This window comes from Myiozetetes cayanensis, unplaced genomic scaffold, assembly GCF_022539395.1.
Source record: "Myiozetetes cayanensis isolate MyiCay16 unplaced genomic scaffold, myiCay2020 scf16, whole genome shotgun sequence".
Classification (NCBI taxonomy): domain Eukaryota; kingdom Metazoa; phylum Chordata; class Aves; order Passeriformes; family Tyrannidae; genus Myiozetetes; species Myiozetetes cayanensis.
Genome location: NW_026087270.1, coordinates 8001309 through 8021143, shown reverse-complemented (window position 1 = coordinate 8021143; position 19835 = coordinate 8001309). Strand labels below are relative to the sequence as shown.

The 19835-nt window shown below is 40.3% G+C and overlaps 1 protein-coding gene across 2 annotated transcripts in view; it reads left to right on the top strand.

Annotated features, from left to right (window-relative positions):
- The window catches only part of NKD1 (NKD inhibitor of WNT signaling pathway 1), a 110151-nt gene that overhangs the window by 53969 nt on the left and 36347 nt on the right, over positions 1–19835 (top strand). For both annotated transcript variants that reach the window (XM_050311233.1, XM_050311232.1), the window contains exon 4: positions 16100–16157. In XM_050311233.1, the coding sequence (XP_050167190.1) occupies positions 16100–16157 (58 nt within the window). The remainder of the gene's footprint in view (positions 1–16099; positions 16158–19835) is intronic.

The window sequence follows — 19835 nt, the reverse complement described above, 5'->3', positions numbered from 1 at the left end:
TTGTGTTGTGCACTTCTGGCCTTGTCAGTTATTAGATTTCTAAAGGACAAAACCTCAGGTGGAGGCAGCAACTGGGACCATTAGACCATGTGCCTGGCAAGATAATGGCTGTGGTGCATTTGAAGTGGAGGTGACTCTGTGGTCTTTGTAAGATACTGAGAACATGACGGCTGAAAAATCCTTCTTGTTAAATCACCCTCCACCATCTGTGACAAGCATGGCAGTTGAGGTGCTTTCCAATGTCTTCCTACACCTTCCCAGTGTGTGTTCCTGATTACACAGAACCAGCACTGTGTAGCAGAGCTCCCTGTGGCTGTTTGTTGTGCGGTGAGTGTGGCACTGACAGCCGTGGCAGTACCAGTAACGTGGGCTGCTCTGGGGATGAGAGATTGTACAGCAGCTTGATTTGGGAGCTTTGGCTTTGTGCACGATTAATGGAACTGCTTCTTCAAATGACTCCTAGTCCTTATTTCAATGATTTTTAAATGAAAGCTTTCCTTTTAAAAAAGGATGTTGCTGGTTCTTTTTAGTGCACCTATTTGCAGAAATGGTTTTCATTCTCATCTGCTTTTCCCTGCCCTTTTTGGTTGTATGGTTTGTTTCTTTGGTTTTTGAGGGTTTTTTTTGTTGTTTATTTGTGCTGAGACCTTTTTTTGCTTTGCAATTTGATTGATCTTCCTTCTTTCAATTCCACATTGGCTGGCTGCATATGGAACCCCGCCTGGCTTTAGCTGAGACAAAATCGACTGCACACAATTTCCCTCTGACAGCTTGTACAAGAGCAAACATTTCCGAAGAGCTGAAAGTCTAGAAATTCAATCAGCGGAAAACCTACTGTGTGGAACAGCTTTGCTAGTGCTAAAGCTCCCTGCTGGGTAGAAAAGCAATCCAGTTACAATAAATCCTTAAGAGTGGAGTCATTTGGGTAAAAGGAAAAACAAAAGCTGGTTTATACAAACTGATTGGAGTCAGACGTTTTGACTTCCCATTGAAAAAGGAGTCAAAGCCCAAGCTTGCTTGGTAATTTAAAGGGGAGATTGGGTCCTTTTATCTTTCTCTAGGCCAGAGTTCTTAATATTTTGCTTGTGGAAGAAATATAAAGAGTTTTCAACTTAAGTTAAAATATTTACTTTGATATTGATATTGATGCTGTAGCTGACTAGAAAATGAGTTGGTCTTGAATGCTTCGGCAAGAGGTGAAGGCACAATTTTGTTTCCAGCCACTCTGATTTTGTTCTACTGCAGTTAAAGAAATGTGAAACTAGGGTAAAACTGGGATCAAAATCAAGGCTTGCATGTCCTGCCAGGACAGCTTGGGCAACAGTTTGTGCTATGTTGCTGGTGTGTCATGAGCTTATGAAGCTGTTGATGCAATCTGGGCTGCCTGACAGACTTCTCTGACTGAAGTTAAGAATTGTGCCTAGTGAGAGAGAAGAGATCTGTTTCTGTTAATTTGCTTTCATTCTTTAAATACAAGCTATTAAAAATTAGCAGCATTAAACACATTTGACATTAAAATAATAATGTTAACTGAGATGCCAGTAATGACTGAGATGAAATATTTCCCCTAGTTTATATTTAAAAATTTAAATGAAATTAGCTTGGGATAATAAAGTCTCCTTGTTGTTTTCCTTTATTTTCGTAATTATTTGCACCACTCCTCTTTGTGACTTTCATACTGGAGCATATTAAAAGGACCAACAGGCTTGAACTGAGACATTAAAGAAACAGTCTTTACAAAGTCAAAGTGAACTGTCTGGAAAAGCTGAGATTTCCTTCTTCCTTTAATGCCTCTCTAGTGTTTACATAAGACTAGGTAAAACTTTTCTGGGCAAATGTGAATTTTAAAATGCTGCTGTCCCTTTAATAGCTGCATGGGGTCAGTCAAGCCTGCTGTTCTCCATATAATCTGCATTGGGCTGTCATCCCTTCTCTCTCCCCTCCCAAATGTGTCTGGTCCTCATGGAAAACATTAAAGATTGTATAAACGTTGTAAAGGATTTCCACTAGCTCTTATGTTTAAATAAGATATTATAAATCATAGCAAATGAGAACAACAACTTGCCACAAAGATGGAGTTAAATTGGTTTAAAAAAAAAAAAAAGCAAGGCAGGAATGTAACGTGATAAGCCTTAAAACTCCAGTTTGTGTCACTTGTTAGTCACAGCCACATGTTGAAGGCTTCGTGGCCCTGTGCTGAAATTGAAGTACCCTAAGTTTCTTTCAGCTTTCTCTCACCCTCTATGGAAAGAGAAAGTGTCTGTTGTGATCCCAAGTGATGCCACTTTTGTCCAAGTGTTTTCTACTAGTCACTGAGCTGTGTTTCCTATGCCACCTGTTTAAGGGGGGGCTGTACCTTTCCAAGGGGAGCACATGGAGGACTTGCTAATGATGTGCTCAGAACATGGAAACGGTGCTCCTATGACTTTTGACAGCATCCAATAGCCTTGGTTAAGCTGACTTCTCACAGTGCTGGTTTTGGCCTCTCCCATGTTGTGTGAAGTCTGATGCCAAGGCCAGCTTTTGTCAGATATGAGGCCATATTCTGTGAGACTGCATTATGTTTTTCTATCAGTGTTTCTTGAGAGGCAGCTTAGTGTTTGGTCTTTTTCCTTTAGTCTTTCTGTTCTTGTTGCAGTGTAACAAAAAGAACATACACAACAAACAATCAGAAAATCAAACATTTTCCCTGAAGTGATGAAAAACAGCCACAAAAGCCCTTCCAACATCTTTGGATGTCTTCGGGCAACATTCTGCCCAGTTCAGGAAACCAAATCGTAGCAATGGCCCAATGTTTAGGGTTTTGTATGTCCACAATGTCAGAATTGCATCAAAATCAGGATCTGTTCCATCATGGCAGGCTGAAGTAGGGGATTTTTTCCTCCTATCTAACACAGTTCCTTTGTGGATCACCAGAAGTTCTGTTGGAGGAAGATATGCACACCTAAAAGATTTCTGTCTAGATATTTATTCTTCAGGGTAAGAGAGTTGCAAATCTATTGATGGTGTCTTTGAAAGTTTTTTAAAAAAAGTAAAAAGAGTTTGGGAAAATGAATGAATTTTGATTCTGTTTAAATTGTCTGCTTGAGATTGGAAAGGAATTACATGTTTCTGAGAACATTCAATATTACTGGTCTCCTACTAACTAAGACCATTTGAAGGAGATGCATTTGAAAGGTTTTGTGCTCTGGCCTGTCTATATGTTGTGTTTTTTCTTTGACAAGCTCCAGCAAAGGTAACTTAGTCTATTGAATGCCAATTTTCAATATATAGAAACAGCTGAGAGTCGAGCAAGGTTGTTAATAAGCTGGATGCATCAGTTCCTCTTGTAGTTCATGTGTTGAATGTAGAAGGCAAAATCATGGTAGAAAGTCAGAGTACTGCTATAGGTGCAGATTTCTAAGGTAAAGCATCACCAGCTTTATGAGGAACCTCAGACTGTCATGCATTTATTTTTTAATGTAAAATCTCAGTCGTGCTGCTGCTGTTGTGCTTCATCTTATGCTGAGGAAACTCCAGCTCATGCTGCCAATAGCCCCTGTAAGCAATAGTTACTAAGTTTTTGACATGGTTTTTTTTTCTTCTAAATATTATTTGCTAATTTTTTATCCGAAAGGCCAAATTATTTTACTGTCACAAAATAGTCACAATAGGGCTCAGCTGAAACTAAAATCAGGCCTAACCAGGACACTGAAAATATAACATTTATATTATATCACGTTTTTTGTGATTCTTGGTTGTTTTTCCTCACTGTATTCTGGTATATATGAGACAGAAGGAGCATGTCATTGGCCCACACTGGAGTATGCTCTTTGACAGTGGTAAAAAACATGGGCAAAACACACAGTGTACTCCAAAGGCAGTTCCTGGCCCAAGTGCTGCCTCCTGTTAGCTCAGAATCTGCTGTTTGGTGGGGACTGGAAGGCACCAGTGCAGCCACCACAGGGTGAGTGGTACTGGTAGGGCTGCCCAGCCTTCCCACATGCTGAAGAGTCCTCGTAGTCCAGAGGCACTGGGGAGTTTTGAGGAAACTTTTAGAACCCAGATTCTACAGGTGCGCTGTTTTGAGAGTTCAGCGAGCTTTGAATTTATGGAATAGAATTTCAAATCTTGTGATTTCAAGTGTTTAGCCCTAAGGTTTCAATAGTGTTTAGTACTTTTGTGTCATCACCTGTGTTCTGATGATTCCCACCTTGGCCCCACTCGATTTGAGTTACCTGAGGAGCTCTGTTCTCCTGCTGAAGCTTCCTGATGCTCTGAAATGTGTTGGATGATGACCTCAATAATATGGTATTTTACTTACAAAGCCCCAAGGCTTGAGGATGCCTTCCTTGTTATTCCCTCATGGAAATGGACTATCCCCATTCAGTGAGACAGGAGAGATAATAAGGAATCATTTTGCAAGGAAACACATTTTATCCTCAACAAATCTGATGGAAGATTTTAGTTCTGGTTTCCCTAAGCTGTTTACAAGTGTGTTTGAGGGATAAGTGTTCTGCAAAGATGTGCATGGGAGTAGTGGCAGCTAAAGTGGGGAGACTACTGAGCTGCTACAAGGAGAATTTTCATGCAGGTGCAAGTGGATACAAAGTGTTGTTCTTGCACATGAGCAGCAGTGAAAAAATAATAATTCCACATATTGTGCTGCTGTACTGTGATTTGTATTTGAACGGTTCAGAAGAAAGAGACCATGCATTGTTGTTGCTGCAGTAGGGGTGACTGTCTTTGTTTCTTCCATCTAAAACCCTGGAAAAAACCCCAAGCAGAACACACCTGCTTGTTTAAAACCCTTGAAACTCTTTGCTTTCTAGTTGTTAGATGAGAGTAGCCTATGTATGTGTAGTAGGAGAGATTCCTGCCGCCCCCTGATATTTTCTTTCTTATTGTTACTTGCTTTGTGTGAAATCTGCAGTACACTGGCAGGAACTTTATACAGACTTTTATACAGTAACTGCAGTGGTGGATTTTTAGGAGTTTGTGTATGAGGGGGAGAAGGGATTTAACATTATTGTTATATTTTCATTTGTTGTGATTTGATATCCATCCCAAAGGAGGGCAGAGCACCACTGAGAGAGGTGCTGCCAGGTGTGACTTCCTACTGCTTTCTAATTCTGTGATCACAGAACACCCCATTCTGCAGTCCTTGCACAGACAAGTCTCCCACTGATTTCAATGGGAAATTTGCCTGCATCAGGGATAAAAGAGCGGGCCCCAAGTTGTGTACAATGATGCAATCTGATCCTCCTGCTGTGGAAATTGATGTAATCGCATTCTTGCCCTCCCCCCTTTTCTCAACCCTTCTCCCTACCAACCCCTGGTGACTCCTGGGGGGCTGCTCACCAAACAGAGAGGAGGATGCAGCTGTGTGCTGAAGCAGCAGAGGAAGAGAGGAGACCTGCTGGAAAAATTTATGAAGGGTTATATCCTAGATGTAACCCTAGAAAACCCTAAGAACACAGACCTGCCTGCCTCGAAAAATACAATCACCTGCTTTTGCTAAATGAGGGAATGTTTCTTCTCTTTGTGACTTTCGTGACACATCCTCCTCCTATGTTGTAAGGCTGAATTACAGTGCTCCGTGAATTGAGCAGTCTCGTTGCCATCTGCATTCATTCCGTGCAGAGGGACAGGGTTAGCTTTTTCTAGGGCTCTCTGTATTGTTATTGTTGATGGTCTCTGCTTTTCAGCAGTGCTTTTGTGCCCTGGCACAGTGCAGGTTGCTTGGGAATAGTGAACCTCGAGAATGCTGCACTTTGTTGCTGGGTGAGCCAGGCGACCTCTCAGATGCTTCCCTCTGCTTTGCCATTTATATGGAGTTTGGTTTTATTTTTTTCCTTTGGGAATTCTAGGCTCAGCTGAATTTGTTCTGTGTTTTGCGGAAGAAAGAGCTTGTTAAAGAATTCCCTGATGACTTTGAAGTGAACTATTTATTTTCTCTCAAGGCTTACTCAGTGTAGCCATTTGCCCCCTCTCCTCTGTTTTTTCACCCCAGTGTTTCCTGAGCTACAAGCATTCTTGGAATATATTAGTTGTAATGAGTTATGTGGGCATCAAAAGTTTTCTTTGAAACTATATGGCATCAACATCTGTTAGCTCTTAGAGAACAGAGACACAGACAAAGGGGCTGATGGGGGGAGGGAGGAAAAAGATATTAAATTCTGGAGTATGAAGGCTCCGTCTCAAAGACTCAGGGGGAGGGGAAGGGGAAATCTGCTAAACTCCATGCTTTGATGTGGGCCGCTGGCCCTCCGATTCCATTTATGGGAATGTGCGTGGCAGACGGGCCTGCACAGCTGCCTGCCCTGCCTGCTGCCCTGCCCTGCCTGCTGCCCTGCCCTGCCTGCTGCCCTGCCCTGCCTGCTGCCCTGCCCTGCCTGCTGCTCTGCCCTGTCCTGCTGCCCTGCCCTGCCTGCTGCTCTGCCCTGTCCTGCTACTCTGCCCTGCCCGCTGCTCTGCCCACCCTGCCTGCTGCCTCGCCCTCCCTGCCTGCCCAGCCCACCTAAGCCCTCCCTGCCAGCCGCCTGCCCAGCCTGCAGCATAAATCCTGCCCCAGCCCTTGTTGCTACAGTAACATTCTCAAGGAAAATGCCGGGTGCTCAGTTTTCAGCTATTGAGATGGGGGATAGGAATTTCTAATAATAGAGGTAACTCTTAAGTAAAGAAAATAAATGTTTAGAAGGGAAGGTTTTATTTGCTTGTAATCCTCCTGACCCTGTGAATCAACATGCAACTGTTCATTTAAATAGGTTTTTAAATGGTGTGCATCTGTGGCTTTTTACTGCCTGTAATTAAAAAGCGCGTGTCTGTTTCCATGTATGCAGCACCAGTCAGCAGTCAGGCACGGTCACCGATGCTGGACTGCTTACAGGAATGTGTGGGGACTGGTTCTGCTTTTCTTTTCCAATCTTTTTCTGCAGAGCCTCACAGTGCTTGTCCTACATGCCAGGAGGCAGGAGAGAAGAGTAAAAGAAACCTCTTGGTCTGTCTTTTGCTCTTGTTGGCTCCATTTGTAGCCATAATGCTGGTGCTATTGTACTTCTCTGTGACTTCCTGGCCCATTAAAACCCTAACCAGTTATAAAATGATTAGTTGACATACCTGGGCTCTGGGGACAAGGAGGTGGTTTAAAAAGGAATGTGAACCATCTGTTTTGCCAGCACCTCCTGTTGACAGATTTATGGCTCAACATTAGCATATGTGTCCAGGGTCACACACCTGTGCTTCCTAACAAGGTAATATTATTTAGTGGGGTATGTTTTCATCCTGAGGATTCAGAGCTCTTTGCAAAGGTGGGCACCAAGAATTCCATTTTACAGTTGAAAAATGAAGGCACAGAGACACTTAAGTGACTTACCCTACACCACACAGTGAGTCTGTGGTGGAGCAGTTATTGAATCCAGGTTTCCTCCAGCTGCATAAATATACGTCATCCATTAGCAGGAAAAGACTTAGAGCTATAAACATAATAGAGGAGCATTGATTATCATTCTAGGGGAGCTTTAAGCCCTTGTGCTGCATGAAAACCAAGCCATGTAGGAAGACAGACTATTCTCACAAGAAAGGTTCAGAATGCAGTAAGTTAAGGCTGTAGTGATCACTGAAGTCAGTGATCACATCTTAAACAAGCAAGTTATTCTGTAATCAAGCTCTGTAGATGTTTTCTGCAAGCTTATTTCCCAGTTCATGCCTGGTTATAATCACCTCAGTGCACTTAAATCTGTCTTTTAAAGAGTATCTTGGTAACCAAATCTATCATGAAAGGAAGTTGAACACAAAATCAGATTTATTACAAAGCTACACCCATCTATTCTGCTGTGGTGAAGAAGCCCAAAATAAGCAATTTGGAGGAGTTACTGAGCTTCTCCAGGCTGGAGGAAAGATGAAGATTTGTCCTCTTTCATTCATGTTCTTAGACTTGTTCATCAGTATAATCTGTGTTGAAGATAAGGTCCTGGGGGACAGGGGACAGCTGATTTTCCAATCAGCAAAGAGATTAAAGTATAGTTAGAACAAAGTAAGGTAAATAGCTGAATCTGTAGAGTGAGTTCATTTATTCTTCTGAAGTAGCTTCAAAGTGAATTTAAATATAGCAAAAAGCAGACATTTCTTGTTTCAATCCTATTTAATCTCAAATTGATGATCTTTTTTAGTTGAAGATGGCTGGACCCTTCAGTTGAAAAGTAACTGCTGATTCCATACATCTGTTCTTACAGTTGCTTTCAATTATATGATCTCTTATCTGACAGAATTCCTTGAAAAACTGTATTTCACCCTATCACCTTAAGAATTAGAAGTCATAATAGTTCTGGAATTCCAATAATAGTGTTAATGGAAGATGTCACTTTGCAACACCTAGCAAGGGTTTATGAAGATCTATGAAATATAGAGTTAAAACATCATAGAAACAGTAATGTTCTGTCTTGAAACTGGAATAATGTAAGTAAAACTGTCCACGTGGATCTTCTGAGTATCTACGGGTCTTAACATTGGATTAAAGTGCCTAGTATTGTAAGCTATTATAGCTGGGTTTACTTTCCTCTATAGATTTTTTTAATACATATATACAGGATATAAATTGATTGACGTTTACAAGCATGTTTATGTTCCACAGCACGTGTGAATCTTAGGATTCAAGTTAAATGAGCAGGCAGGTGTAGCCTTTTTTGAATGCAGGTTGCCGTGATTGACCTCTGGAAGAGGATGCTCCCTTGCCCACTGCAGCAGAGGTGACACAGCTACTTGAAAAGACCATGTTTCATTATTACCATTAGATGATTTTCATAGGCTAGAGAAAATAGCAATAGAAAAATGAAGAAAGGATTTGTGGTTTATCCTGTGGGATAGCCTGGTCCATGCATTTGATTGGGGCAAAAGAGGTTCATCTGCATGTTGCAAGCAATATAGAACAAAAATCTTTTTACTTTCTTATTTATTCAGTTGTCCACCGGGAAGGCTTTTGTGTAAGTGTCCCTCTGCTTTGCACTTTCACTTCCTCAACAGCTTCATGTTCATGTTCCTATGAATGGGATATCCTTAAAAGCATATCCTACAACAACTGTTCCTTGTACCCATTTGAGGGTATGTAACAGGAAAATAAAGATTGGGGATATTTTCTGCCTCGTAAGCCTCTAATAGTCCATGATCCTTTGTGGCTGGAGATTAACATGGGTTTCTTTTTTGGGTTTTTTTGGCTGCCCTGTCTTTATCATCACAGTATTTACCAGCAGCTGGAATTGCTCTACAGTCACCAGAGATGAGGCTGCAGGGGCACCAGTTCTGTCAGATTGGTAAATACAGATGCAGTGATTTCAAACACTGTTATCACATTATTATGGCTGGGAGTTACTGCTCCTAGAGCAGAGGCAGCTGAGCAGAATGGGTTTGTGTGTGTCACCATTATGTTTTTGGAGCTGGTAGATTACTGTGATCTTTGTGCTAAGGTACCAGAGGATGAATTTTGTTATCTGCTGTGCTAGATCCACTGTGTATTGTCATCTCTGTTAGGAAGACCATAACTTTGGGCACAGAGGCCAACGTGACAGATAAAGGCAGTAAAATCCTAAACCACAGCAGTGAAACCCATCCAAGATAATTTATCAGAGATCTTAGAGGAAAAGTCTGTTTTCTTGACAACTCTACCTGCTGTGATTATACTATAACAAAATTTGATCTGAGAGAAGTTTTGATGCATGGTGGAGGAGGAAAAATCCTTCTGTAATGACAGAGCACAGGTTCTTATTTCAGAGAAAGAAACCACTATAGAAGTTGAGCTTGTTGCTTCTGTTGACCAATCTACATTATCTCAGTTGCAGTGTGTATTATAGTGTTGGTCTAAAAATTAAAGTCTCTGATTTCTTCAAGTGTAAGCTGCTTTATGTGTTCTTTACAGAAAGTTGCATCCTAGTGAATTTTTGTTATTAATTTATCAAGAATGGTAAACTTGAAAAAGTAAAACCTCATGATTCCAGAAAAAAGGGGGAAATATACTGTAGAAGAAGAATATTAGGCTTAAAACAAGGCCTAAATTTGTATTGCTCTGTAGTGTTTTTCTATATGGTATATGCTTTAATTCTTAAATGTATTTACCTGGTTTCAGTTTTCATTATAGTGAGGCTTGGCATATATGCTTTTATCTGGGCAAGGCCCTGGATTTATAGGCTACTTATGAACAGGGAAGGAAAGGAAACTCTTGTCCTAAATAGGACAGTGTAATACAGGAGCGTATCATTTATTTGAAAAAGCTTATGAGGGGGATCTTCAAGCATTTTTGAAAGAGAATATTAGTATGAAGTCTTCACTTCCTAGTGCAGACAGAGCCAGATGCATGCCCAAAGCACATTCTTACCTGTAAGTAGTGATGGCCCAAAATTGTGTGCATAAATGTCTACTTTTATGTATGTTTGGCTGCATGGGTTTGTATGCATGAAAGCTGCTAACCTGGCACAATGTCATCTCCATGTTTGTCTGACTACCAGCAGTTAATTTATTTATTTGCTTATTTAATTTATTTTCAAGTTTTAAGCCTGTCTGTAAACCCATATTTAAAAAATTATGACCCCCTCAGATAAATGAATATCTACTTAGACCTACATTATCCTAAAGGAAATAATACTGGGTTTTGAGGTGTGAGTAGGCTTCCTGAGTAGTGAAGCCTAGGCTTGAGCTGATCATAGTTACACATGACTATGTTTCTAGTCCATAGGAAATTTCAGGTACCCAAAGGGGAACAAGGTTTCTTTCATCAACTGGTTTTCGAAAAAGTCTTTTTCCTCTTTCTCTTCAAGTCTGAACAAGATTAAAAATGAAGTAAAACAATAATAATGACTGCTTTGGGGTTTGGATGGGTTTACTGAAGCATCTTCAATAGATGAGGTTTTCACAATCTGCTAAGGACTAAAATCAGACTTAAATTGGAAATATGTTTCCTGTGAGTGAGACTGAAGGATTCAGAGTGACCTCTTGGCACCTGAAAGGGCCCTCAGTCATTCAGGTGAAAGGCCAAAGGGCATCTTCAATTTCTTGAGCCTCCATTTCTTGGGATCGTTTTTTCTGCATCAAGAACTGAAGTTTATGCATAGGTGGCACAGCATTCTTGTTGACAGTGACTTTGAAACCTTTGTAAAATCTACAGAAGACATAAAAACCCCTTGTAAAATCTACAGAGTTACCACCTACCTTGTCCCTTGCAGTCCTGTTGTTAAATGTTTCTTCAGCTTTGCTTGTTCCAAAAGTGTTGGGTACTTGATTGCACCAATATGAGAATAAAGAAAGAGAAACCCACAAGTTTTAGTCAGATGATTAAAAATAGGGAGGAAAGTTTTCTTGGTTGATAATTTGTCATTTTACATGTGTTGTGCAAAAAAGAAAAAAAGAAATGTATAGGATTCCTTCATAAAAAATTCACTAAAACAGGAAACGTGTGCGTATTTTCTGCCAAAAATGTGGAAAATTGAGTATCTTAAGGCTAAAATCAAAGGATTTTAATGAGATGTTTGAAGAAGGGGAAGTAAAGTAACTTGTTTCTACTTGAAAAGAGCAACACCTTTAGAAAAATGTTAATTAACACAATATTGACCTGACATGTAATACAGAGAGTAGGGGGGCCCAAACTTTAAAAATGTCCTTGTTATCATGATAACCTACTTAAATCAAATGTTATCCTTTGATATATCTAATACGTCTATGGATGTAGCTGTCTCTACTTACACTGGAGCAAAACTGCGTTGAAGACCACGTTAGTCCAGGTGCAGGCTGCTCAGACACACGCTCTGACTGCAACCTGTAGCTTTGGCTCTCACATGCTGGGTGTTGTGGGGAGCAGAGCCAGGACAAGTAGATGGAGTGATGCAGTTGAGCAAGGTGAAAGGAACTGGTAGGCATAAAGGCTGGGAGATGTGACCACAGACACAACTGTGAGGAGCCTGGAAGGTAAAGTCAAGCTTACTCTCAATGTAGAAGCAGAAAGGGAGCAGTAAAGGCATCAGAGGAATAAAGTGATATAGGCAGAATGATGGGTGAGGATTTGGATTGCAGCTTTTTCAGATGGCTCGTGAGAAGGAAGTTAGTAGCTGGAAACCCCAGAGTGAGTGCCTGGCATTTGGCTCCATAGACTTGTATCAGTAAGAAAACTGCACAGGGTGGTTAGGGCTGATGTTGAGGGTAAAAAAAAATAAAAATTCCCAGTGAGTTAGAATTCATTGGAGTCTGATTGTGCAATGAAGGTGGGAAGTGAGTGACGATTGCCGGACTTGTACCCAGCTGAATAGAAGCCCTGGGGTGTGGGAGCTTTTAAAGATTGTTTTTCTCCTTGTGCATATACTCAGCAACATTTCTGAGAGAGTTGCACTAATTAATTCTTCTCTCCACCCCTACCCTCTGATGTCCTAGCTGAGCACAGCGTCACCTCTCAGAATGGGATATATGGGACATGAGGTCCTTTCCACCCAGGCCAGGCAGCAGCTGCTCTGAGATTTGAAGCAGATGTTTGGGCCTGAATCTTAGTCATTCAGTGTGATTCGTGTTAGTAGCTAACAGGGGCCAACTTATTTATCTAGGAAACTCCTAGTGAGGTAGAGACACTTACTGTAGATGGGTTCCTGTTTAGCAACCCACAGCAGTGGCATGCTGGAATAATCCTTCAATGTAAATGTTTCTTTTCTTTATTCTTTCAAGTGCTTGCTGACCTCATTTCTATAGTATTTCACAGGGTACATCTGGTTTTGGTTGCTTCATGACTCAGTGTTCCAGTTTGAAAATGCAGTGTTGTGATTTAAAACATCGTGTCAGGACAGTGATGTACAACTGCCCATGACCTAAATGTTGTTGCTTTTGCTCTTGGCCACCGGTCCTGCCGTGGGCTGGGCTCCTGCCGTGGCACAGGCACCGAGGACCACGCGGCAGGGCCTGGCTGAGTGCAGAGCCACTGCTGGCTTTTCCATCCCCTCCAGGCTGTGCTTGCTTTGCGCTCGAACACGCTTCTCCCCGGTGTCAAATATTCCTACCTGGCTATAACATTCGCTTCCCGCTAGAATTTCGTGAGCTGTGAGTTCTGTTCTACACATTTTACCCTTTTCCTTTGCTCTAGTCCACTTTGTGAATTTGGGTTGCTGTGGGTAGATGCACCGTTTCATTTACTTCAAGGCAATTTGTGCAGGTTAAATTTCATTATGCAGTATGAGCTGCAGACAGAATTTGTTTTCTCTGATGCTTTCTCAGATTTTGTACTCTTCTGTTGAGTATGAGTTTACCTACACTGTCTGGAGACTTTTTCTCAAGCAGATGCATTTTGGTGTTTATCCAGGTTGTGGCATCTATCTTGGTGGTGCTCAAAATATTCAGGTAAACTCTCTTGCAGTTTTTCTGACAGAAGACTTAATGATGATAAGACGAATGAGAGAGTATCTTCTTTTTCCCCTCACGTTTTTTTCCTGTAAAAGTCCCCACCATTTGCAGATACATGTCTGTCTATCAAAGATAATACATGTCATAATCTTACACACAGAGGGAAACACATTTGAATGGGAGCTCAGGAATTCTGCTTAAATGTGTCACTAAATGTTCAAACAATACTCCCATCAGCTTCTGGATGGATTGCCAATTTATATGCTGTCTAACAGGTATATTACAGTTCAACAGCATGAAAACACTTTTTAGGTTGTGTTAATTTATAATAATTTGGTTTAAGGCAGAAACACTTACTGGAAATTTGCTTGCATTAAGTTACTACTTTAACTTAAATAACTAGGAGCTAGAGAAGGAATGAAACTAGACTAGAATATAAAACATATTTGCTTAAGACCCATGTAATGATTAAAATGAGAAAATAAGGAAGCTAGCATAATGAATATTAATGTTTCACTCTGTTTTACACTTTCTGTCTTCCACTATTTTCCTTTGAGTTACTTGATAGTGCAATTTACATCAAAAAACGTATGCTCATTTTTAAGTGATGTCTTTTGAAAAACCACAAAAATTAATGACTTGTGAGCTTTGTAGAGGAGGAGATAAATGACATCATTTTATAACAGGCAATATTTGATACCCAGATACAGTGCGTGCTTTGCTAAAGTTTCAGGAGATGAAGGCTACCACCTAGGTAGTATTAAAGTCAGAGATACACCACAAATAAGATGATACCTACTCACTGTGTATTTGCTGACCAGGTTAACAGAATTTTTTTTGTTTATTTTCAAAGGGAGCAGGACTCCTGCATTTAGTTTAAAAAAAACAACCCACACAAATCAAAACAAAAACAACAAACAAAACCCCACAAAAACAAACAAAACCCCAAAGAAAACAGTTATTCAATATTTAGCATTGTGGGAGATCAGTCATTTCTATATATCATTGTGTATGAAAGCAGTCAGAGGTGTGCTCTCAGAGCTTCATGGAAAATGATGACATGGGGGAATTTGACCAAACAAAAGTATATTAATCTTTAGATGACCCTGGAAAGACCATCTTCTCGCAAAAATATGATAAGTCATGGCAACATTTTATTTTGTCTTCTTTTAATTCTTTGTCGATTTCTTCCGTAGTTTTTAAGGTAATGATTGATATTGATTAGCACATGCCCAGAAAAAGAGAACTTTTTAACTGTAACAAAGATAGTTTTTTGTGTTTGCTACCTGGAAATCTAAATCCAGAATGTCAGCTCTTAGAACAACATTGTGCTGCGTAGCATCCCAGCATTCCAGGCCAGATTGCCATCAATTCTCAGAGCCATTTGTCCTGTGAGTTCTAACTTTGCTTCAGGTGACCTGCTCGTGAGCAGAGAGTATTTTCAGGGTTTCTGGGCTAGCTATCCAGTAGTGTTTGTGAAATCTAATATCTAACATGCTGTTGCAGAAATTGATACTGGAGAATTCTGAAGATATGCTCTTGTGGCTCAGTTACTTTGTTATAACTAATCTCAAAGAGTAACATTTGGCCATGCGGAAGGCAAAGAACCTCTGTGAGCTTTTTCAAGAAAAGGAGGTGAACTGCTTTGTCTTAATCACATTCCTTCATGATAAAGCTAATGAATGCAACCAGACATTAATTTTCATGGGTTATTTATTAACCTTATTCTTATCTTGGACAAAAAACCTCTGAGCTGTCAACTTCCAGCTCACAGACTGATGCTGAGGATGCCAGTGTGTGTCTGCAGGTGAAGTTGAACTGATCAGGAGTGCAGCACACCAGTTTTTTAGGCCCATATCCTTCTTTGTCACCACAACTGTTTATCAGTGGTAGACAGTGTTTGTGGAGAATTTAGGGAGCAAGACTGTAAGGTAAGGTCAGTGATGTTATGGTGATGCTAAAGCCTCTGGAATGAATGAGAGAAGGAAGGACATGTGGGTAGCTGACACTGCTTATGGTTTAGCTGGGGTGAGGAACTGGAGCTGGAAGGGTCTGCTATTAAGAGAGTAAGAATGTTCTTCAGGGTCTTTGTAAGTGGCATTAGCTCCAAAACCCACTGATGCCCTTTATTACTACTGCAGCACCCTTGGAGAAATGTTTTTTGGGTCTGAGATAAGTCTGCATACCTGTGGCATTTGTTTCTGTGTTATTCTAGATGTGCTGGGGCTGACAATATTTCATTAGTTTTGGGACTGAAGGATCAGGCAGCTCATTGGAATCTCATATCTGCTTTTCTTGGGTGACCTCTGGCATATGAAAGTTTTCTGTTTGTTGGTGGAACCAAGTGATAACATTCCTCTGTAGGTAGTGAGGGTCTTATTTCTCCTTTATCATTTCCATTTGGAATTTTTTTAACTTGCTTGATTGACAAAACATTGAAATGCTAAATATTAATATACTTTGTAAAATTATTTGAATATGAACATTTTTTTCTTTCCCTTCTATGGTCAATTCATCTCCATTAAATTTTTGTCCAAAAATATGTCCTCAGCATTGTAAATTAGCACCAAATTCATTAACTACCACAAGTAAAATGATTGACTTCTTTCCTGGAAATGAGCTCCTGTGCTCTCATTAGTGTTTTAAATTAATTCTGGCAATACTAAATACATACTGTTAACACCTCAACACTTTGTGTATAGTATATTTGACATTAATTTCTGGTTTTTTGTTTGTTTTGTTTGTTTGTTTTTAACAGGATTTATCTGGGGAAGGCTACAGAGACACTATTGGTGATGAACACTTCCACCTAGAAGGTATTTAAAGAACAAAATTTCTTGGTTAATATTAAGGGATTTTGGAGTAAGTTAGTGAACAAATCAGTGTGAGAATGCCTATATTGAGAGTGCAATTCTTGATCTACTGGTGTGGTTTTTGCTTGAAAAAACTGCTAGGATGGAAATGGGGTATTATTTCTGTATCTGCTACCACTGGTGTAGAAAAAGGTCATCCAGTTGTATCACAGGGAGCAAGTGTTCTAATTCAAGGTTTCACAATTTTTTCTGGGTACTGCTGTTGACATTGGTAGCAGTTGTGATAGTGCTGTCCTGAGCAGAGGTGGCAAATGCAGTCACTGACAATGTCAGCACTGGGTTATGTGATGTGCTGCACTCTCTTCTGTGTTACACAGACCAGCCTTAGAAACTCCTACATTAATTTCTAATAAAGACTAGAGACTCTTACTCAACACATCTTTCTTGAATGTGAATGGAATCATTACTGCCTTGGAGAACTCTTTCCATCTCATCTCCTCCTCTGTGAGGCAGTTGAGATGGAATCACTGTTGTGGTGGGAATGGCCTTTGGGGACCTTGAGTATGGATGCTGTATCCTGCATGCCAGAGAACACATCCGAGGAACCTTGAACTTCAGTTGCACAAGTGGGAGTTGATGAATGGAGGACAATCATTAGCTGCTCATTCCTTTAAAGGAAAACAGACTTCAGACACTGTCTAGTATAACAATTGCATGAGCTGTGTGCTAGATTTATTTTATAGGGTAGTGGAAACAGTATGCCCCATTTATTTAGAGCAATGAACCATGTCAAGCTTAACCTGGAAATTTCTGTCCTTTTATAATCCAGGCATTTGTTTCTGGTATTAGAGGCGTCTGGCTAAACAGAACTTGAAAGATTCTGTGTGTTAATAATGTCTGCCTTTCAGTTCCTTACCTGTGAAATGTAATAATATATCATGTATCTTGGGTTCCATGTTTCTATCAGCTCTGTAGATAACAGAGAATGTTCCCTTGTATGTGCTGTAACACAGGAGCTCAATTTCAGCTGGTGCTTGTAGGCTACTGTTAATCACAATAGCAAAGTCTGCTTGCCTGATGGAGTTTTTTTCAGCATTTTTGTATTTAACTTCACCACAGTTTTCCTATCTGCCCACAGTGGGACATAATGCTAATAAAGGTTTTTACTTTTAGAATTATAGGAGAAACCACTTCACATAGGATATTAAATGTCAGCAAGGTGAATAATTTAATTTTCTTTGTCTCATTCTGTGTTTCCTTGCCTCTAATTATTTCTTTCTTTGTTGTGTAGAATTGTCTTGCATGGCAAACATAATATTAAATATATAATATTTCCAAACCAATCAGCAGCAGGATTGTTTTTATTAGGGTGTAAAACCTTTTAGGTTGCTGCAAGTTCAGTCTTTCAGCAGTTTCATGTTATTACTTATGATGCATCTCATTTTTTATGAAGTAGCTGAGTAGTGAAGACCAGATTTAGATACCAGCTGGTGGTCCATGCTTTGTGTGCTGTCACTGGGGAAGAGCTGTTCTGTGGCATCTTTCCATTTGGGAGGAAGATGACTGTTCCCACCCAGTGCTCAGGCAAATGTGTGTGGATTGTCAAGGCTTGGTCCTCATCCCTTCTGCTCCCAGAGTTCCAGGCTGTGCTTGCCATCCTGGGGACAGTGTTAACCACTTCCTATTTGAATGGGATATTAAAACTCTTATAATTTATCAGACAGTACTACAAGCATTGTGTTAAAGCACCCTTATTGTATAAGCTCATAATTTTTACTGGCATCATATTTTTAATGGTTGTGCTTCGTACTGGCATAAATTTGTGATATTAGCATAAAGTGAGGCTGAAACTTGATTTGAGATCTCTGTTTGGGCTCAGCTTGAATTCTGTGTGACTAAGGTACAAGATGACCACTGTCATACCTCTTCTCTGTGTAGAAATATTTCTGTGGGAAAAAGTAATTAATATTCTAGAACTTTTCCATCTAAAATATTGTTATGCCTTTATTTTGCTGCCTTGTTATCTTAACATATGTACTGGTGTAATATGTGTGCTGCATGATTATGTGTTCATGTGCCATAGGAACATCAAAATCACTGATGGCTGGCTTCAGAGCCAGGGAGCTGTAACCCGGAAAATGGTTGGTTGGACTAAGCTCACAGAGGACATGAATGGCAAAACAAAGACTTAAACCCAGCTCTATCAAATACCATGCATCAAAGAGCTATGTTCTGCCTTCATAAATACATGGTGGGGATGCAAAAAAAAAAAAAAGGGGGGAAAGAAAAAGAAACATTTCTCAGATTTGCAAGAAGGCACAGCAGGTGCCACAGTTCTGGTTTGGGGAAAGTTATAGCCTTTGCACTCAGAAACTTTACTGGAGAATAAATCTGAATTCTTTAGAAGAATCTCACTGAAAAGACAAAGTGGCAATAAGAGAAATAATTGAATTCCTTATTTTGTTTTACATAGCCAAGTTCATTACCTTTTTTTTCTTCCTTCTCTTTTTTTCCCCCTCTTAGCCATCTGAGCAGTACAGATAAAAAGAACTCTCTTTGCTGGATTTAACTTCTGTGTTGTTATGTAAAGCTTGATCAAATCCTTTCGTCTTAACAGACTTAACTGGCCAACAGCAAAAGGCTCGGGATTCTGGGATTAAGATTGTATTTGGTAAGAGGACTGGTGCATTAGTGCTTTCTTTTGAACTATACAAAGAACAAAGTAAACATCAAAAGCATTAAGCCATGAGAGCGGATTGTTGACTCAATGTTGCTGCATGACAAGAGGTTAGAACTCAATAGCTGCGACTCTGTTTACGGAGTGCTGTGCAGAAAGAAACAGTTTGACCAGTATTGTCTATTATATCCACCACCTGCCTTTGATTTTGCTGCTGGGCAACTCACTAAATTGAAATTTTTGGATTTTCTCTTATGTGGTCAGTGATTTCCTTAGATAAGAGACACCAGTGGAAACCTCAGTCTCATATTACTCTGCCTCTGTTTTTCTTCTTCCTCTTTGAGTTAATAACTCAACAATTGGGCATGGTGGATATGGGTTCTGTAGCGGATTCATTTGCAGCTTTCATTCCAAGTGATTTCCCACCGCGTTTCAGAGACTCCCATTTGCCAAACTTGGAGTACTTGTGCTATGTGCAGTGCAGTACTGCTGTGGCTGTGTACAAATGTCTCGTGCTTCAAGTTTCTTGTCCCACAATTCCTGCACAGAAAACATGTGCTTTGTGCTTCATCACTCTTCTTGTGTAGGACAAAAGCTCGCATTTCCTCTTCCTTGGCCCTAGACAGAATAATAGGTCACCAGAACTGAACGACTGGAGAGGACTCCGGAAGAAGTCACAAAAAGTAGCACAGACATTGGCAGATGCTTTTCATTTCGTGTCAGCAGAGAAGCTGAAATGGCAGGCAGGAATTAAATGCAGCATCAAACAGCAAGGCCCTCTTCTGTCATGGAGATATGCAGGCAGCTCAAAGAGATATCTGCTATTTTTGTGTTCAATAATGACATCCAAGTTCTCACTCAGCTCTTCAAGGGATAGGTAAGCTTCTCAGGAATTTTTAGAGTCCTGCTCTTGTTCTCCAGGACTTTTTTCACCTCTTTTCCCTGGACTGTTTAAGAAATTTTCACAGCTAAAATTTGTAGACCAGAAGAACTTTCTTGTCTTG